Source organism: Diceros bicornis, chromosome 5, assembly GCF_020826845.1.
Source record: "Diceros bicornis minor isolate mBicDic1 chromosome 5, mDicBic1.mat.cur, whole genome shotgun sequence".
Taxonomy (NCBI): domain Eukaryota; kingdom Metazoa; phylum Chordata; class Mammalia; order Perissodactyla; family Rhinocerotidae; genus Diceros; species Diceros bicornis.
Genome location: NC_080744.1, coordinates 26,057,713 through 26,079,272, shown reverse-complemented (window position 1 = coordinate 26,079,272; position 21,560 = coordinate 26,057,713). Strand labels below are relative to the sequence as shown.

The 21,560-nt window shown below is 40.8% G+C and overlaps 1 gene segment (V, D, J or C); it reads left to right on the top strand.

Annotated features, from left to right (window-relative positions):
* Positions 1 to 15,142: 15,142 nt before the first annotated feature.
* LOC131405459 (T cell receptor alpha variable 38-1-like) lies at positions 15,143 to 15,798 on the top strand. The segment is given in 2 exon segments: positions 15,143 to 15,241; positions 15,491 to 15,798. Coding segments are annotated over 2 exon segments (357 nt in total).
* Positions 15,799 to 21,560: the final 5,762 nt, after the last annotated feature.

The following is a 21,560-nucleotide window of genomic DNA, read 5'->3' as shown; positions in this document are numbered from 1 at the left end:
TAGGGTTTCTGCTAAGGAATCCACTCAAGGCCTAATAGGGGTTCCTTTGTAGGTTGTTTTCTTTTTCTCTCTGGTTGTTTTAATGTTCTTTCTTTGTCATTGATTTTTGACAGTTTTATTATCATGTGTCTTGGGGAATGTCTTTTTGCATTGATAAAATTGGGTGTTTTATTAGCTTCGTGAGTTTGTATATCCAGTTCCTTCCCCAGATTTGAGAAGTTCTCAACTGTTATTTCTTTAGATAAGCTCTCTGCTCCTTTCTCTCTCTATCCTCCTTCTGGGATACCTGCTATCCTTATGTTGACCTTTCTAATGGAGTCAGCTAATTCTCATAGAATTTCGACACTTTTTGAAGTCTTAGCTCTCTCTCTTCTTCTACTTGCATCATTTCTAGGTTTCTATCTTTGAACTCACTAATTCTCTCTTCCATATACTCTGCTCTATTTCCAATGCTTTCTAATGCAGTTCATCTCATTTTATTGAGTTCCTCAGCTCCTGAATTTCTGTTTGATTCTTTCTTAGAGTTTCAGTCTCTTTGGTAAAGCATCCTTCTCTTCATTGATTTTATTCCTGAGCTCATTGAACTGCCTTTCTGAGTTTTCCTGTGATTCATTGAGTTTCTTCGTAGCAGCTATTTGGAATTCTTCATCAGTTAGATCACAATCTTCCATGGCTTTCTGTTTGATTTTCCTTTTGTAATGCCATAATACTGTGCCTTTTGTGGTACTTGGTGAGTTATTCCTCTGCCAGTGCATTTGTTGTAGCAAACATGTTTTTTATTTAGGTATAAGTTTATTTTTATTCAAACTTTTCAACTGCTTGGAGATTAGAGTCCTTTCTTTTTGTTTCAGAGGTTGGTTCTACAGTGTTCGTTTTTGGTTTCTCATACCTGAGCTCTCTTTGAGGATCTGCATACTCTACCCCCATCACCTCTATTTGAGGTGTCGTGTGTACTGTCATCATTGTTGCCTGCACTTCTGGGGATCACTGATGACTTGCTGTTGCTGGGTGCACAGGGGTGGCTGATGTCTAGGATGCCCTGAGTGAAGCTCCACTTCTGTGGTAGGGGGAAGAGGAGCGTGGGAAGGGAGCCTGGTACACGGAGCACCATCTCAGCTGTTGCCTGTTACTTTGTGGCCACAGGCACCATTACAGTTGTGATGTAGGAGCTCTGTGCCCACCTCCACCACTGCTACTATGCTCCCAGCCCAGGCCAGGGGTCCCAGGATCATAGGGCTCCACCTCCACTGCTGATTTGCATCCTGTGGCTACAGGTGCCACCATAGCTGGCTGGCTGAAGTTGCACATGTGACTTTACTGATGCCCACCAAGTTCTCTGGGGCTGGGGGTCACTGGCTTAGCCACCACAGTTGGGGATCCAGAATTATCGGTTCTGCCTCTGCTGTTCCCCCATTTAGCCTCCTTTATGTGTTCTCATTTACCCACGTTGTATGTACTGATGTGTGGATCTTTCCAGCATCCTGATGTGTTGTGCAATGTAGCCTTTGGTGGGTTATGGATGTTTTCTTGCTGTAGACTGAAGGGGAAAGACAAAAAGATCCTCTCACACCACCATGATGAGGACATCTCCTCTGTACATTTTAAATATATGTAGTTTATTATTTCTCAAGTATGCCTCAATAAAGAAGTCTTTTTTAAAAGACTGAAATCAAGAGCAGACAGAGTTAAATGTTGAAAAATAATTACTCAGTATGAGACAGAGTAGAATTTTTTACTTTCTCTTAGTTATGAAGGGGAAACTGTTTCAAGCATGCAAGGGTAACAGGATATTTTATCTATCTCATAATAAACAGCATACTTTGCTGCAATAAATATATGTATCTCAGATATGAATTAATTCTAGAAATGTCATCCATTATGCAACATTTCTAAGCCTGGCCAAAGGGTGGCAGTGTTTAAATAGTATTTGAGTTAGGTTTGTGCAGTGCTTGGCAAACAGGAAACCAGGTCTGGTTTCTGGCTGGTGCATTCTCCTGCACCAATGAGAGACCAGTGAGCTAAAGAAATATCTACTGGAGAAAACCTGATTTGGCTGTGTTTTCTGAGGAACCAAGGCATGGAGACTCTTCTACAAGTACTCCTAGGGATATTGGAGTTGCAGGCAGCCTGTGAGTTTGTGGTTAGTCTAGCAGAGTCAGGAGATGATGACAGCTTTCTAAGGGCAGGAACTAAGTAATCTGTCCTGGGAAGGCCCTTTTGAGAGCCAACTACATGTTGGAAAAATAGCTGATATTCTATGTTGATGTGATTTCATCCCTACCAAGAGCATGAAGATCTTATGTGGATCTCCTGTATTTTCATTGTCTTTTTGAACAGGGGTCGATAGCCAAGAAGTGGAACAGAGTCCACAGTCCCTGATCATCCAAGAGGGAGAAGATTTTATCATAAACTGTAATTCATTAAAGACTTGCTATGCTTTTCACTGGTACAGGCAAAAGCATGGTGAAGGTCTGATCTGCTTGACAAAGTTATGGAAAAATGGGGAAGAAAACAGTCATTAAAAAATGACTGCCAAGTTGGATGAGAAAAAGCAGCAAAGTTCCCTGCATATCACAGCCTCCCAGCCCAGCCACTCAGGCATCTACATCTGTGCAGCAGAGACACAGAGATCTGCAGACCTCTACAGGCTGTCCTGAAACATGCAGCTGAGCCACAGATGCACTCCTGACACAGAGCTCCTGAAGGGTGTCTGGGGCACTTGCCAAGATGAGAAGTATGAGGAAGATGCAATTGTCTCCTTGCAAAAAAAGGGGATTAGGTGTGAAAGTAGAGGAAGCTATGCCTTTATTCCCAAATTTAATTTGACATTTTGTCCTGGTAATTGTTACCTTTTAGTATGTAGAACCTCAAATTGGCATGAAAATGGCATGAATTCCAGTGATTTTTGCAATAACTGTGCACAAATCTTGCACCTTTATTGTCCCAAAGAAACTCTTTCCATTCTGCTACTCACTCACTTTCTTGATAGAAAGAAATTCTCAGTCATTTGTTAGATTCCTTGTGGCGTATGAAGACTGTACCATGAGTATTGGAACAGCAATATTGTCATACTGGAAGGTGTCAAGGGCCATGCTTTTTTCTCAGTTTATATTATAAATTTAGAGATAGACAAATGGATGGACAGATAGATGAGAGAGAGAAGGAGAGAGAGACATAGATCTGTACCTAATCCAGTCTTTCCTGGCCTTGACTTCTCCAACAACATGGCCTCACCTGTTCTCACTGCCCACGGGCAGCAGCCACACCCAGTTGGCCGCTCACTTCCAATGTAGCTTCAAAAAGAAACAAATCATATTCAGTCCTGTGGCAGAGCTCACCTTGTGGAATTTTTTTCACTTGTCTTGCTGTCCTTGGTAAAAGATCTGAATTTAGGGTCAGAGGTAGCAGAATTGGGACATGTAGGATTTTATCTTTAGTCCTTCACCATCCCTGCACCTTATGTTCCTCCCTCCCATCTGCTACTCCTGCTTTTCTCCAGCCTCTGGTGCTGCTCTGTGACCTTTCAGCGCTCCTTCTGCCCACCCAAAACCTAGTGTTTCTAGTCTCTGAATTCATTTCCAAAATCTTCTCTCACTTTATGGATTCCATATCCATTTCCCAACTCAACCTCTAAAATGGAATGGTTCATAATCTAACTTACATTCTAGATTAGCTCTCGCTGGATTGTTTGTATTTGAAAAGGGAATGTTAGAGGAGAGTCAAAGGAAGTCACCTCAAATGGTGCCTTTTTGTTTACTGCGACAGTTGGATAGGAAGGATGTTTCGTGGTAAAATGATGTTTCCCACACTTCTAAACCATAGTGCAGGCCATCTGCCTGTGTACAGGGCAGTTCCCATGGGCAAGGCTGCAAGTGTAAGCAATTTTTAAAAAATATGTTTTTATCCAAATATGTGCAGAAGGATAATAGAGTTCAGAAGGATAATAGATTTCAGATAGGAAAAAGGATAAAGATCCTATTGTTTGACACTACACATAATTTGCAGCATCTGTTATCTAAGATAGATGTCATTGACATAAAAATCATTGCAATAAATATGTACAACACACAGCTTTTAAAGAACCATATCCATTTAGAATTATAATGGATAAGAACCATATCTATTACTAGATATTGTTATCTTCATTTTACTGATGAGAAAACTGAAAGTCAGAAAATATTCATGCCAAGGAATGCTTTTGAGAACCTGAGTTCTCGGGAAGCACATTGGAGGCCATAGCCATTCCATAGACACAGAGGCCACATGCCTATCATGTGGCAAGTCCTCACCTCTGCCCACTTCCTTTCGTAGGTGCCACTAAACAAGTTTTCTCATGGCCACAGCCCGCTGACCTGGAGCCTGGAGGCAGTTCATGCTTTGCATTCACTTTTGCCAAATGCATATCAGAAAATGATGGAAACTGGGACACTCTGCTCCTGACCCTACCGGGTAACTGAGCTAGATCTTTGATTCCCAAATCTCTCCCTTGGGACAATGTATACAGCCCTGGAGCTGTGTGTAGTGTCAGTCAAGATAATGTAAGCATTCTGAGCACATTTAGTGTAGGCTAGGCTAAGCTGTGTTGTTTGGTAGGTTAGGTGTATTAAATGCATTTTCAATTTAAGATATTTTCAACTTATCATGGGTTTCTTGGGATGTAACCCCATTGCAACTAGAAGAAGGTCTGTATATGAGTCTTTTTAGTAATCTCAGTGTTTGTAAAATTTTCCCTACGAATTACTGCTGACAGCCCAGGAGAAAGATGCTGCATTCGTGGAGGCCTGGGAGATATGGTTCCGTATATATATATGAAATTTCTTTGCGATCTCACGTTCTATCTTTAAAATTCATATGTTACATTGTATTCTGTAATACATGCTTATTTGTTTCAATATACACACACACAAAAAAAAAAAAACGCTTTAAATTGATGATCCAGAATTGTACGCAAGTTTATCCCAGTGCGTGATGTCACCCTTCATACACTGCTATCTGGCTTATTCTCCATTAGGGGATAGAAATATATGGCTAGAATTCCTAAGGAAATGGGGATGCTTTCAGGGCTGAGACAGCGGATCTTGTGGAGAACTGGAACAATGGTTCATCATTTCTGTGACTGCAACAGCAACCATGGTGGTCACAGGGGGCAACAGACCTAGTGGTAAACTTCTCACCCTGTCATCTCTGTGTCTCCCACATTCCATTAAGGGAGTCTCAGATTATTGCAAATTTGTTTTTATCTAAATGAAGATGTTTGCATTCTTTGTTATTGCATTTTTTTATTCTGTTTGTTTTTTCTTTTAAAAAATGTATTTCTACAATAAAATATTGCAGAGTCATTAAAAAGGAAAAAAGAAAGAAGTGTAAAAGTATCAGTATTTTTACTTGGTAGTGATTCATATTAAAAAACATACTCACTACACAGTAGGAATAGTGAAGAAGAAAGGCAAATACACACACAAAAGTAAATCTCCGGCAAACCTGGACCTAAAATTAACATTGATGTTAAATGGAGAAAAGGACACTCAAGAAAACAGAACTAGATCTCCCTGCTCTCCTGAGTCTGAGGAGCACAGCGGGATATAAAGCAGACACTGGTCGGTACGTGGTGGAAGCTCGTTTTCCTAAATCAGGACTGAAGCTACAAGGTGTTCCTCAGGTACCCAGCCCAGAGCCTGGGCATCTGAAACTCCAAGTTGCCAGATCAATTTTTGCTTCTTTAAAGAAGTCGGAATGTTCACACCACTGTGTTAATAAGCAACGGTGACCTCCTCCTTCTCTCGGGGTCCTTTTCTCTTTTTGTTTTTGTCTCTGTCTTTCATGTTAAGGTAAATTTTTCAAATGTCTAGTGATCCCAGATGCTCATTCATACTTAGTGGGATTTAATCTGGGATTTGAGCTAAAGGAAGATGGCTCTGGTTCCTCTGTTTTTAAGTACTTGTCTCATTTCACTCTCAACTGAGCCTGGTATCCCAGACTCTTATGCCTCTTTATTTAACATCTTCAGAAAAATAGGCTTTTTTCCCCATGAAAACGCTTGGGAAGGAGTGGACACCTGACTTTTCTAGGTCAGGATGGGAGATCTGAGAGTATAACTGTGCTTTATACCATCGTACTTTATACTTGATACATTCTGTTAAAAGTCCCCTTACCCCAGCTCTTCATTCTGACTTCTAAGGTATCAAGTGCCCTAATTCTTGAGACTCTCCAGGCACCTGGATTTTTGTGGGCATTTCCCTCTGTGAGCTCTTAGGATTCAATTCTCTTCAGTTGGCTAAGCCGGTTACCACTCGACATTCACTCTCAATTTCCAAAATATCGTGTTGTCTCAGGGTTCAGTCCTCAAATATATTCTCCGTCCACATTCATTCTCTTCAAATGATCGTGAAGGGGGTCAGGACATGTCAGCCCAAAATACGCCACTTAGGCATATTGATTATTTTGAGCTGAAGGCACTTGAAAAACAGCAGGCGCAAGGACACTCTGACCCCCACTTCTTCTTCCTGAAAGCAGGAGATGAAACTCTCAGATGAAAAAGGCTCTCCCTCTACCAGAAAGGAAACATTCTTACCACCAGAGATGGGAGTTGAGGCTGAAAGAAGTCTGTGCAAACAGTCCTCGTTAAAGTAACTCTTACCTTCCTTTAATCTACCCATATGTTTTAGCTACTTTTTCACAACTGCTACTCTGTTCAACCGAACATATAAGCACTTAGGCCCACTCCCTTCTTTGAGTCTTCATTTTCCCATGAGGGCTCCTGTGTACATGTAAAAATTATTAAATAAAATCTGTATGCTTTACTCCTGTTAATCTGTTTTGTATTAACTTAATTCTCAGGCCCCCTGGAGACTCTAAGAAGGAAGAAGTAAGCTTTACCTCCCCTACAATCTCATCTAGGAATATGGTTTTAATCACAATTTATACATTGATGACTCATAAATTTACTTCTCCATTCCAGCCCTCTCCATTGAAAGCCAGGCTCATATATATTATGATCTATGTAACATCTACAGTAGATGTCTAGTTGGCATCTAGTATTTAACATGTCCAAAACCTAATGCCTGATTCCCTCCCACGGGTTCTTCCCTCACTCTTCTCCATCTCAAAAAAAAAAAAAACAGCAATATAATTCACCTAGTTACTAAAACCAAAAATCTTGGAGTCTTCTTTAACTCTTCTCTTCCTCCTATATCCCACATTGTCAAACAAACTGGCCACGTAAGATTTATTTTCTGTCAGAAAAAGTCTGACTTCACTTTTCTTTTTTTTTTTTTAATTTTTTGTTTACTGCAGTAACATTGGTTTATAACATTGTAAAAATTTCAGGTGTACATCATTATACTTCTATTTCTGCATAGATTACATCATGTTCACCACCAAAATACTAATTACAACCCATCACCACACACATGTACCGAATTATCCCTTTCACCCTCCTCCCTCCCCCCGTCCCCTCTGGTAACCACCAATCCAATCTCTGTCCCTATGTGTTTGTTTATTGTTGTTATTTCAATTCAAATAATGATGTTATGTGATGGGTTCCAGTGACAACCAACTCATTTCTGAATTCAAATTCTAAGACAATAGATGATAGATATATGATAGATAGATAGATAGACAGACAGACAGACAGACAGATAGAGGCAAGGGGAGCTTGCCACCTAGTTGAAATACATCCCCGTCTTGCAACATTTCTTGCTTAGCTATTAAGGACTCTCCCTCAGAAGCCAGGAGCCAATTAATTGTCTTCTTGTTTGATACCTTGGAGATTTTAACACCCTGCAGCAATGCACTATAGTAAGATTCAGAATGGTTGAGATGTACACAATTTTTTTTAAGGGAAGGGTAAATGTGGAAAGGGAAATGGGAAAGAAGCAGCAGCATGACATCTGGATCTCAGGTGTATTCTAGAGCAGACAAGTTTTGGGAAAAAAAATCCTAATTCATACATATATAACTGGATTCCATTAGAATAATCTATGCCTGCATACCCCTTGGAAAGTCTTCATATAACTCCAAGAGTACAGGAATCCCAGTCTGAAGACTGCTGGTCTAAAATGGGACACTATTACAGTCACATTTGCCACCTCATATCTAGAAGACATGCATGTTACTACAACAAACTTACTGAGAAGTCATTTCCCCCAATGATTTGAGATGCTGTCTTTATCATATACTAAATTTCCATATATAATTGGGCCTAATTATTGATTTGCTATTGCATTTAATTGACCCATCTGCCTGGTCTTAATTTGTACTCTGGAATTTTCTGTCCTTTCTCCTCCTTTTTACTTTTATGCAATAGAAAATGTGCTCTTTTCTTCCACATTTTCTTTTAACTGTTTTTTGTTTTTGTACATGAATGATATGAATGCTGTTTTTAAATTGTTTATGTTATAACCTGTCTTTTGGTATTGTTTTTTCTTCTCTTTTAGTTTTCTGATATATAATCACTTCATCTGCAGACATGAAGATGATATTTTACCTCTTTCTTTCCAATTCTTATGCTTTTAACTGTTTTGCTCTGGGCCAAGTGCCATTATCTAGTAGTTCCCACACAATGTGAAATAGCGCTAAAGGTAGTGGACATCTTTGTCCTTCCCTTAACTTTCATAGGAAAGCTTCTAGCATTTCCCCATAAGTAGGTGCTAGTTTCGGATTGCAGCATATGCTTTTTTTATGCTAAGGAATTGGTTATTAATTCCTATTCTTTTAGTGTTTTTAACATGAATGTGTGTTGTATTTTGTCACATGTCTCTTTCTGCATCAATGGGGATGATTATATGATTTTTCTTCTTAACTCTTATGCCAGTTATTAAGCTTCTCACTCTTCACTGCAGAGACTTGGCTCCTGTACTTTGTTTCTATTGTAGTGAGTGCTGATGCCCATCGTGCACTGCCCCCTAGAGTTAGTTAACTTTATGTGTGTTTTTCTAGTCTCTCCAGCTGTATAATTAGCATATTCTATTTTGCACATTTTATTAAACATCCTCACAGGGTCAAGTTGAATGAATTTTAGGCACAGACATTCAACATTTAGTGTTGACCTGCCACAACCCCTGTCTATCATTGCTCAACAAAATCATTAATCACCTTTAACTAGATACATTCCTGCTCGTACTTACCTGGAATGTTGAAATCGCCATACCTGAGACAGGAAAGAAGAAAACTCCAAGAGAAACTCACGTAAATGTTAGTTCTTCCAAACAACTGGAACAACTCCTTCTATTCTTCCCAGACTAAAATTCCCTTCTTTGAGAACATTCCTGATGAGTGTCCTAATTAGTAGAGAGAAAAGCTTAAGAAGACACCTAGAAGTTTTGCTGGTATTTCTGTGGTTCCAGACTTGATGTGATTTGACAGCGCCCTGGCTAGGGAAAAAAACTATTATGTTCCCAGGAAAGCATACCAATTTACAAAGAGCCAGATTCTCCAGTGACCACCCCATGTGTCTGCTGCTTTCTTCTCAAGCAGAAATGAGAGGACAGGGAAAGGCAGAGTATAGTTCACCTCAGACCCTGCACTCCAGGAGGGAGCTAACTCCAAACTGAAGAACAATTACACCATGCTTCAGGAAAAATGCTAGAAGAAACAGTCTCCCTACTTACATAATTTCATACATGAAGAATAATGGAAGACTAATATCCACAATTAATGTCAAAGAATATCACAGCTCATTACACATCACAGACTCTCTGCCCCTTACCCCAGGCCCACAATTAGAAATGAAGGAAGAGAAGGATGGAGATAGGTTTGCCAGGGCCAGGGCTCTATCCAGGGAACGTAGCTGAGAAAATGTGGTTAAGCAATAGGTTCCAAAAATTCGCAGGGCGAGGACTGGTTGCAAAGAATACAAAAGAACTTTCTTCCTTAATGTCTCCTCTTCTTGAGTCCCTAAATCTTGCTGTAAATATAGGAGATCATAAAACAGGGTTTCATATAAATAGTATGCAAAATATGACAAATTACCTGTTTGCACAGGTGCCCAGACCTAAATATAAGAAACACTTAGATTTTTGCAAAAGCACCAGCATTTTCAGAGTTAGCCAGACACCAGGTTTCTTTCTCATATCTGAGAACATATTAAAAGAAAGGATATTATATTTATCTCCTTTATATTTTTAGAGTGAAGTTGGAAAAGGTCTAACTCTTTTAACTGATTTAAAACTGTTCAGATTGAGAGATCTAACAAACCCATGGTAGACCATAAACAACTGAGGGAAAGAATCAGGTCTTCTCTCAACCTTTTATTTATACTTCTCAGAATGTAGTACAGAGTGGAACAGGCAAAGAACCTGCATAGGTTTCCACTAACTGTGAGAAAAGGAAGGAAGGGAGTTCCAGGAACTAAGGCTATTCAGACAGTCATCACTGGAGAACATGTTGACACTGTGTTTTGTTTTCTTTCTTTTTTGTTTGCTTTTTGCCTCTCTGTATGTTCCATCTTCCTTTAATTTAATATATTGAATTTCTTTGTATCAAGAGGGAAAAGAAAAAAAAATTAATAAAACGTTTTAGACCACACGGGGGCAGTGCTTTCGCTAACAGAAATGGGGGGCTGCAAACCAGAACTATGCGAAGTGAGCAGCAGGAAAGAGCATGTTCAATGATGTGTTTACTGTGACAAGTGAGAGTTTGATTGGTTGTGAAAACAGAATGAAGATCACCAAGGCTTCCAAAACAAAAGAAGCAGAAGATCTAGAACAGTGAACTAAGCCCATTGAACATGGTCAGTTCCAAGCCTCCGAACTGAATCTTCAGAGACTCCAGGAAGAACAAGAATGGAGCCTCTCCTGCGGGGTTCAGTGATGCTCCTGTGCGTGCAGCTAACCTGTGAGTGAGGGTGAGGGGAAGGGCCAGGGAGGGAAATGGGGCAACTCTGGCGATTAATTCTATCGGGTCCCCAGGAACAATCTAGAGTTTATTCTAAGGAATGTAAAACAAATAAGGAAAATTCTTAAAACAATCAACTAACCCAAATACCAGTTTCTTATGAATGAAAATCTTTTCCCTCCTCCTGAACAGGGTCAAACGCAAAAACAAGGCCGGTGGAACAGAGCCCTCCGTCCCTGAAAATCAAGGAAGGCGAGAGCTTCACACTGAACTGCAGTTACCAAGACAGCTATTCTGATTTCTTCCAATGGTTTAGGCAGGATCCTGGGGAAGGCCTCAGCTCTCTGATACAAATGCGTTCAAATGAGAAAGAGAAGTTCAGCGGAAGATTCACAAGCAGGCTAGACAAAGAGAGCCGGCACTTTTCCCTGCACGTGGAGGATTCCGGGCTCCGGGACTCAACCACGTTCTTGTGTGCAGTGAGCACAGTGCGGCTCGTGCACCTGCGGCCCGTGCCCAAACCCTGCTCAGCCCTGCACCTCTTTCTAGAAGGGCTCCAGGGCTGACTTGAACATCACCCTGAGCAAAGGGAAACACGAGGGGCTTTTTATAACATAACGTCAAATATTTCATTTGAAGACCAAGTGCAGAGGGAATGTTTCCAAACACCATCTAATGTATTTTGTTTCTGGGTGTGAAGTCCTTGCTCTGTTAAAAAACTAGTCCAAAACCTTGAGGCTTAACATGAGAAAGGAAAGAGCACTAAAGAACAAAGAGAGAACACAGTAAAATTCTTGCCTTTGAGCTCCTTTGTAGACTTTTATAAATATATCAAAAATACAGTCTTAAAAGCCATAACCACCAAATTCAGTAGTGAAAGAAAATATATTTTTACATTCCGAAAAGACTGGCTTAGAAGATCAAGTACAAAAACCTGAGGGAAAATGGTATAAAATTTCTGAAGGACAGAGTGAAAAGAGAACACAAAATGATGGAAAATTTGATTCTTCTTAAAAGAGGATAAAATTCAACCAGCCAGTGGGAGAAGAGTCAAAAGGGATATGACCAGAGTATAAGTAGTGGGTGTTTGAAAAGTGCACAGCATCCTTCTCTTTTCTAGGCTCAGAACCCTGAGCAGGTGGGTGGGAGGTGGTGAGTCACATTTAGGGGTGACTGTGAACTGAAGGGGCAGAGAGTGTAGGCACAAAGTGTTCGGATCATTGTGGCCCATGTCAGTACCCACCCGAGAGCATCCACCTCAAGGAAGCACTGAGCGACCACGTGGACAAGATGCTCCATTCAAAGGATGTCACCAGCTGCTGTCCTCGTCCATGTCAGTGCTGAAACAATAGACCCATGAACAGATTATCCAAGGTGACAGAATAGAGGTTCGCCATGAGCCCAGAAGTGTGGGTTTTCTCTCACCAAGTTGGATTTAGCTACTTCTGCTGCCAATAGCCAACCTGTCAGCAGCAGACACAACACTGAGCTTTCAGTGTGGAATCACCCCTCAAAGAGACCAGTCAGCCACTTGTTGGCGAGTTGATTGTGTTGGACCACTTCTACCCTGGAGGAGGCAGAAATCTTTGCTTATTGGAGTTAAGACATACTCTGGGTCTGAGTTTCCTTCCCTTCCGCAGTGCCACACATAGCAGCGTGAACTGGGTCTCAGAATGTCTGATTGCTTGTCATGATCATCAGGGGATTTCACATCTCTTTGCATCAACAGCCTCACTTTATAGCAAGGAGGTGTGACAATGGACATGAGACCACCAGGTATACTGATCCTACTACATATAGCATTATCCACAAACCACTAGCCTAATAGAACATTGAAGGCTTAAATGCTTAAAGGTTCAGCTAAAGCACCAGCTTAGAGATAGCGCTCTATCTCTAAGAAGTAGGACTATCTCTCCATCAACTCTGACTTTCAGTGACTCACTTGGGTATTGTGTGTTCTTGTTCTCATAGCTCTAGGTTCTTCTGGACTAGAGGTCCTGTTTCTCTTTGAAGGAAAAGGAGAGGAGAATACTTCTACTAGAGAAACAGAAAGGTTTTCACCAAACCTAAAGTTACTTATACCACCTGGTCATTTGGAAATCTTCATGCCCAAAGACCAGAAGGCCAAGGAAGGAGCTACTACACTGGTAGGGGAAAATGCCCTTGATTATCATGAGGATATAGAGTCATTGCTACCCAATGGGAGCTGGAAAAATATGGCTAAAACTCAGGAGACTCGTCAGGATGACTTTTAGCGCTTTATGACAGGGATTACAGTAAACAGGCAGTTGTAGTGACTGTGGACTGACAAGAGCAGAATAACCGGGTGCTTAGACTCCAGGGATGATGGTCTAGGTTACCTCACAGAGATACAATTCTAGACCAGCAGAAGTATTAGTCAAAGGTGAGGAGAATCAGGAATGAGTGGTGGAGGAGGTAGATGGAGGGAGATAATAAATATGAATTATAGCCGTGGAATCAATAGTAGCAATTGTAATGTGTCCTACTAGTCGTGCTGTTGATCTTTCTTTTTTTTTTTAAAAAAAGAACTAGTGATCTGAATGGATTTAACATAGAGCATAAATGGATCTCAGTAGTTCAAGGGGTGGGCTGTATAGAATCTGTTGGTGTTCCACTCACATCCCCTTGACCTCTACATATTGAAATACCTAACACATCTGAGGATGATTTCCTGGCCATGGGGGCACACGTGGCCAGTGTGCAGGGCAAGTCAGATGTGCCAGAGACTTAATGCCCCCATAGAAGCCCTCAATCAGTGCGAAACAATGGGTTTATGGATTACTCCTGCTCCTTTATGCCTCATTTGGGCTAACTCAAAAGCCTATGCTATCCTGTCTCCCAGCTGGATTAAGTTCCAATTGCCCATAGTAGCAACTGGCTTGATGACAACACCCTGTATTGGCTTCCTTCCCTTCCCTAATTCACTTCCTACCAGCTTCCTAGAATCTCCTGCAAATAAACTGCTTACACACAAATCCTCGTATTGGAGCTGACATTTGGGGATCCAAAACCAGGATATAGGAATTCAAATCATGAGACAAGGATGAGGATGATCTAGAAGAAAGCCCAGTGCTCCTTCTTCCATTGCTGGGAAGACTCAAGACTTGGGAAAACCGATGACTGGCTTTTGGAGCACAAGGGATTTTACCAGTCACATTCGGGGCTGGGCCCAACCCTCACCACTCCCTGAGCATCTCTCTGAGTGGGGAGACTCAGCCGCCTGCCTCTGAGGTACAGAGAACTCGTGCTCCTCAGACAGCACCGGGATGGAACAGGGCCCCATTCGTACGCCCGGCTTGGGGACTCCAACTCTGAACTTTCATAAGTATCCCTGTCTCAGGCTGGAAATTAAAATTCTAGCAAATTATAGTACAGTTTTTTATAATTTCCTTGTTCACAATATTTTCTCAAAATTGAATGAGAGTGATGAGATCAACTCTGAATATGCGTTGTTTGAGGCAATTTAGTGCTGATGAGAACTGCCACAATAGTTATTCCAGAACTCCTTGATAGAGCACAAACAAGTTCTTATTAAAAAACAGTATCCAGGTCTTATATGTGTGGTGATGGGTTGTAATTAGTATTTTGGTGGTGAACATGATGTAATCTATGCAGAAATAGAAGTACAATGATACACCTGAAATTTTTACAATGTTATAAACCAATGTTACTGCAATAAACAAAAAATTAAAAAATAAATAAATAAATAAATATAAATATTCTTAAAGAAAAAAAAAAAACAGTATCCATGGAAAAGACAAGCACAATTAGACACCACGTGTTTTGCTTCCACTTATCTCTGAGTTTAGTCACTGCTCTTCTCAGTCACAAACATATATCTTTTTTCTCATTATTTTGGGAAATTGTAAAAATATAAAAAATTTAATATATTAATATAACAGGTATATTCTTATCACCCATAATTAATTTGTGTGTGTTTATCAGACTTGTTTTGTCATTTTTGTTTAAAAAGGAAAAGAAAATTGTAGTTTGTCGTTGTTGTGAATAAAACCCTGCCACTTCTGCTCACGCTTCCAGGTCCCATTTTTCTCTCCAAGATTAGGTCTTATCAGAATAAATTTACCAGTTTCCTTTCCTCTTTATTTTCATCCTAGAATAAAAGAACTCAGAAAACATTTTTCACTTTCGTTTGAAATTATAACCAAAGACCTGTTTTCTGAAAAACAAAAAGTACTGTAAAAACTTTCCTCAATGAGACATAGTCACCCACCCACCTGTCATATCATTTCCTGCTCTGAAGCAGAAGCCTCATGGAGCACAGAAGAGAACCCAAATCAGAGCAAGAGACTTCTCGCCCCGCAGGGGAGAGCTACCAGCATGACACTTGTTAGCTTGCTGTGGGCAGTTGTGGTCTCCACCTGTCTTGGTAAGGAAGGTGACAGTCTTTATTTATAATGTTTTCTAATGGGGCTGTGAAACAAGAGAGAAGATTGATGCACAGAAACTGCATTTTCACACAAGGCTCAGTTATGGGGAGGGAGAAGTTAATATGTTCTGCCTGGGGTTTGGATCAAGAAAGAGAAAGGTGGGTGGGAATGGGAACTGGCTTGTGAGTCCCACTTTATCTCTCTGGTGTGATACTCCAGTGCAGTCCTTCCTCTTCTCTTTCTCGCAGGATCCAGCACAGCCCAGACGGTCACTCAGCCTCTACCAGAAATGTCTGTGCAGGAGGCAGCGACTGTGACCCTGGACTGCACGTATGACACTACTGAGAGTGATTATTATTTGTTCTGGTACAAACAGCCCCCCAGTGGGAAGATGATTTTCATTATTCGCCAACAAGCTTATAAGGAAGAGAATGCAATGAATAATCGGTTCTCTGTGAACTTCCAGAAAGCAAACAAATTCTTCGGTCTCAGGATCTCAGACTCCCAGTTGGAGGATGCTGTGATGTACTTCTGTGCTCTCATGAGGGCACAGTGAAACAAGCAACAGGGAGAGGCTTATAGAAACCTCAGACCTCAGCTTCTGCACAGTGGTGGGGGGAAGTGGTTGGGGTAAGAGGAACAGAGGAAATTATTGACTTTTCTGGGGAATAAAAGCTCTTCCTGTCTGAATATAAGAAATAGAGAGACGGGTGTCTGCAAGTATAATCCTTAAAATAATGACATGTGTAGGGCTTTCCAGTTTACAAAACATCTTCATACATGCTATCACATGTAACCCTACTAGCTTTGTGTGGCACATATGACAGGTCAGACTTCCTAAGCATTTCCTCTGTCCAGCAAATCTTTATAATTTTCCTGGGAACTCATACCTTCAAGAATCTTAAGCTTTTCCATTTTGTTAATTGGTGCTTGTTCTTTTATTTGTCTATCCATATCTAAAACTGAATCTCCTCAGAACGAGGTACCCATTTTAGAACACAACAGGTATGATAATGGGGTATAACTGGGGAGGGGCTCCCCTGGTCCTACCATGGACCTAAAAGATGACCTAGGTTCATGGTACCTGGGTCAACTGACATGCAAGAATGATGTAATGATGTATCTGGCCTGTTAAAGGCTCAGATAAGAATCCAACTCAGGGGCAACATCCTTAGTAGTTGGAGTGCTAAACTCCAGGAAACGATACTATTCATTAAACCAATGGCTGATATGTAGTGCTGTGGCACCCCAGCTAAAATACATAAGTTCAGAAACTAAGAAATGGATGTAAAATAGACTCTTCTCCTATCACTTCCTCTAACGCATTTTCAGAATTTGTATTTCCCTTTCCCACAACCCTAGGCTCTGCTGGATTAGAGGTCCTAGTTCCCAGAGGAAGAATGCTTCCGGCAGAGGATTCAGTAAAGTTTCCAGTGAATTTGCAGCTATGACTGACACCTAGGTCATTTTGAATTCCTTGTGCCAGTGGTCCAGCAGGCAAAGAAAGGAGTAATTAGACTTGGAGAGGTAATTGATCCTGATTATCATGAAGCACCAGATTGTTATTACACAATGAGGGCAAGGAGGAATATGTTTGGAATTTAAGTGTTTCACTTTGGGTATTTTTGTGCCCAATAAAAATAGCAAATGGCAGTTGTGGAAATAAGGCCTAAAAATGACAAAGTGACCAAGAACTGAGACCCCTCAGCAATGAAGGCCTAGGTCACCCCATCAGGCAAGCAACTTAGGTCTGCTAAAGTGCTATCCAATGGTAAGGAATCTGGAGAGTATGGCAGAGGTGAGAGAAGATCAGTATCGATTATAGTAGCCATGGTACCAGTTAAAGAAGTGAGTCCTGAAACTCATGTCATGCAACCCTCCTGTATTAAGCGCTTTAGATCAATTTCAGCCAGCCACAGCCTTGAAGGCTCTGTGACACAGTGAAAATAATGCAGGGCAAGCACACATCTGAGTAGTGCAAAGGGAGCACTGTAACAAATATCTCACGTGCCTTGTTGTCACGTCCAATGCCTGGCTCTGATTTTATCAATAGCTATGGTAGACAATTCTGTGGACACTCGACTCATCTCAAGCTGATAACATCCAACATTAAGCACGCACTGTGTATTTTTCACTTCCTCCCCCAGGGCCTTCTCTGACTCCTCAGGAGCTCACTCAGCCCATGGACAAGCACCGCCTGAAAGTATACAGGGATTACCACTCCTGCCGGCAAGCACCAACCAGGGGGGAAAGAGGACCGATGAATGAACTAGCTTCCTGCCTTCCAGTGGACAATCCTGAGGGGCATCCTGTGTGCTTCTCAGAAATCCTGGCAGAATCAAGCCCCAATCTCCCCGCTATCTGCTTTCTCACTCCTGCTTCCTAAGACTGCTTCCTAAATAAACCACCTTCACCTGAGTCCTTGCTTCAGGCTCTATTTGGGGGGAAAGCAAAATTAAAACAGAGATTCTTTGAAAATTTAATAGAAAAAGGACAGAAGCTGGACCTTATGGCCTGAAAGCTAATAAGGGCAGGTGGTAGTTGAGTGATTAATTGGAAAAATAGAAGGTGTCACCTTATTTTTTCAAAAGAAGGTGAAACAGATCACATTTACAAAACTCTAGTCTCCGAAGATGTGTGACCATGTCTTTTCACTGCACAAAAACTTTACTTACCAAATCTAAACTCTTTTATCATTATCCCCATCCCTGAATCTGCTCACTCTCTATTATTTAAACCTCATTTCTGCTTCTTCCCCAAATATATCTCTATTCCAGTCAGTCTATTCTCCTTACTGACCCATAAGCACTTCAAGCTCTTGAATTTCTTTTTGGGTTGTTCCATTCACCCAAATTTCCCTTTTATGCATATTTTAGGCTGGTCAAATCGTATCAGTCCTATAAGCACACCTTACAGCTCTGTCTCCTCCAAGGATTCTTCTCTAACAGAAAATCCTTGAATTCCTTGTAGAGAGCTGAATCTGAACCAAGAAATTTGACTCAGTGATTTAGCTTCTTAAAGCATTTGCTATTGTTTCAAGGTACTGACCTTTACAGTCTCCATGAGGACAGAACTCAGACTTGCATACTTCAGCATTCTTCAGTGCTCTTGGCACAGTGCCAGGCACATAATAAGTACTTCATAAAGCCCAGAGATTAAGTTTAAAATTTGTGTTATAATCATCGAATGTTCATGAAAGAATATAAGGGGAAGACTCAGTTTGCTCTAACATAGTTGTAGAAGGTTTCTTTGAGAAGATAAGACATGATAAAAGGTAGAATTTTTAAAAGCTATAATAAAGGGAAGACTATGGTACATTTTAAATGTCAAGGTCTCTTCACTGAGTGTAAATAGAAACCAGAAACTCATATAAACAGATTACTTCGAGAACAGATTTCTTTACTAAACCAAGTTATTTCTGTGTAGAGGAGTAGATCCTAAGAATTACCTCAGTAATTATTTCTTTGAACTGAAGAGGGCACTGCTTGCATCCATTGACAATTGTTGTTTGCAGAAGCCTGTCTCATGTTCAAAAATCTATGTTCCTAATACATACAAAAGAACTAGAGCACACCCTCCCTTATCTGAAGAGTCTAGGTCAGATTTCTACATTCCAGAATCAAATCCTCCATGGGCTTGAGAAGCCAAAGCATGGAGTAGCTTCTAGAAACCACACTTATCATCTGGCACCTTCATCCATGATGTGAGCTGAGAGAATTTATGTCATCAGGAACCCAGAGGATCCAGAAAATTCTGAGAACTAGGCTTTATCTTTTATAGATGTGACTCAAAGAGCAAATGAATTATTTATTTATTTATTTATTTATTTGCTGAGGAAGATTAGCCCTGAGCTAACATCTGTTGCCAATCTTCTCTTTTTTGCTTGAGGAAGATTAGCCCTGAGCTAACATCTGTGTCAGTTTTTCTCCACTATATATGCGGGTTGCCACCACAGCATGGCTGATGAGTGGTGTAAGTCCGCACCCAGGATCCTAATTCGCAAACCCAGGCCACTGAAGCAGAGCGTGCGGAACTTAACATCTACACCACAGGGCCGGCCCTCCAAATGAATTTTTTAAATCCACCTTTTAACATTATCATTTTAAGAAAATTAACCATCAGATGAAGAAAGGGGAAAGTCCTTCCTAACTGACCATCCAAGAAGGAGAGAATTTTACTATCTACTATAATTATTTGAACAGTGTTTCAGATCCATGGGCACAGGATGGAACAGATCTATAATAAACCTCGTGCCTTTGTTTATGTTCTGGTTAAATAGCGCTTTGGAGCACAAAGGATGATTAGCAGCCTCCTTCCATGTTAGTCCCAGCTCCACCAGTCCCTGCACATCAAGACCATTCAGTCAAGAGACTCAGCCACTTACCTCTGTGCCAGAGGAAACCCATGTTTCCCAGAGAGTGGCCAAACGCACCAGGTCCTACTCCCTGCGCTGGGACCACCACTCGGGAGTTAGTAATCATCCACTCTGACAAAAGAAAATAGTAAATGAATATAAATAAAACTTTTTAAAAAGACTTTTAACAAGTTTTTTGTTCACTATATTCTCAAATAAGGAATGGAAAGTCATGAGAATACGAAACTTGAGATGTCTGAGGTGATTAGGACCGGGGGCCCTCAGTGTCCTCCAGTCAAGATCCACCCAACTAGGAGGGAACGTCTTGACCTCTGGAGCGGCTTCTCCCACTGGTGCCGTTAATTGCTGATGTGCTTTAGTTTCTGCCTTTATAACAGTTTTCCCATGAGAACATGGGAGCAGGCATGTGATTTTTCTTCTAGTTTTTACTTTTTGTAGTAAAACTAGCTAACCCTTATGAGAAATCTTGTGACGGTAGTTGCCAAGGAAGCACAGTGGAATTGCTCAGACTGCCCAGGAGGGGTACTGCTTTTATTTTTTTTTAAACCTTTTCCTCTCCCCTTCCCCTTCTTTACTGATTAATATCCTATAATGTGGCTTTTCTTACCACCTTGTGTGGAATTTCTAAACAACCCAACCCAATAAACTATTCTTACTTAAAACCAATAAACAAAGACTTGGAAAGCAAAAATAAAGATCATCTTGAGGAAATATCTATTAAAAAAAAAGGAAAGGGCTGAAGACAGCTTTCTGCTCACCCCCATATTTGCCCACTTATAAGTTCTTTCATATACATCATCTTCTTTGATCCTCAGAGTTCAACAACCTGATTAACTACCTGTGAGAGCTAGATACTGATTGGATGATGGATATAAGATAGTGAAATTCTGTTTTCTGGGCTCAGAGGATCAGGAAAAGATCTAAAACAGCAGGACGGACACTCTGGCTTAGGATCCCCAACCAGCACTACAGGCACAGTGAGTGCAGGCAAGAGGCAGAAAACACTTCTGTGAGCCTCGTTAGTGAACTCATAGCTTCAGCTGGACTGAGGCCAAGAGAAAAAGACAGCCCAGTCATCTAGAGTTTCCTACAAAGGCTGAAGAGGAGAAGGGGGAATTGTAAAGTGATGACATTTTTGCCAATGCCAGTGACTCTGACCAGAAACTGGCAGGCATGGCAGAAATGGAGTCACTGAGCAAGCAAGAGAAAGAACTGTGCCATCTCCAGCAACTCACCAAGTTGTACTTTAAGAAGTCTCTGGAGTTCAGAACGTCTGTGGCGTAATGCCCACTGTTTACGACATTTTCCAAATGGAAATAATAAACAGGTTGGGAGAGTTAAGGCCACCGCTCCCTATACGGCAAGTCAGCTTTTAATTTAGTTTTTTCTTCTCCTTCTTTTATGCGGAGGAAAAAGTTTACGTAAAGCTGGACCATAGAGGTGGCCTTATCTAAGACTGAATGACACAAACTCGGTAGGAAGAAAAAATGAATGCAAATGAGACTAGTGGTTCCTCGCATTGTGAGTTTCCACTTTTGCTCAGTTGCCTCTTCTGTGAAATGAGAACTATAATTACTGACCTTTCTCCTCTCGTAGAATGCACGTATGGGAAAAAATGAGATGCCAATGAAAAGCTGTCAGATGTGCAAGATAGAAGGTTCCCAAATAAATTTTATATTAATTGTTCTGATTCTTCATTCACAAAGCCATGAATAGATGTGCACAAAAGTCCTTACAGGAACATTTACCACCAGAGTTGTAGAGTTGTAGAGTTCCTTGACACAGCCAAAGCCAAGTTTTCTTAAAAAAATAAAAAATAAAAAAGGCATCAAGCAAGTAACAGTGCCATTAGATATCAAAATCCTGGTTCTGATTTTCTCTAGACTATCTGAGTGTAGCAGTTTTCTTTATCATTATTTTGAGTTTTGAAAATGATTAAAATA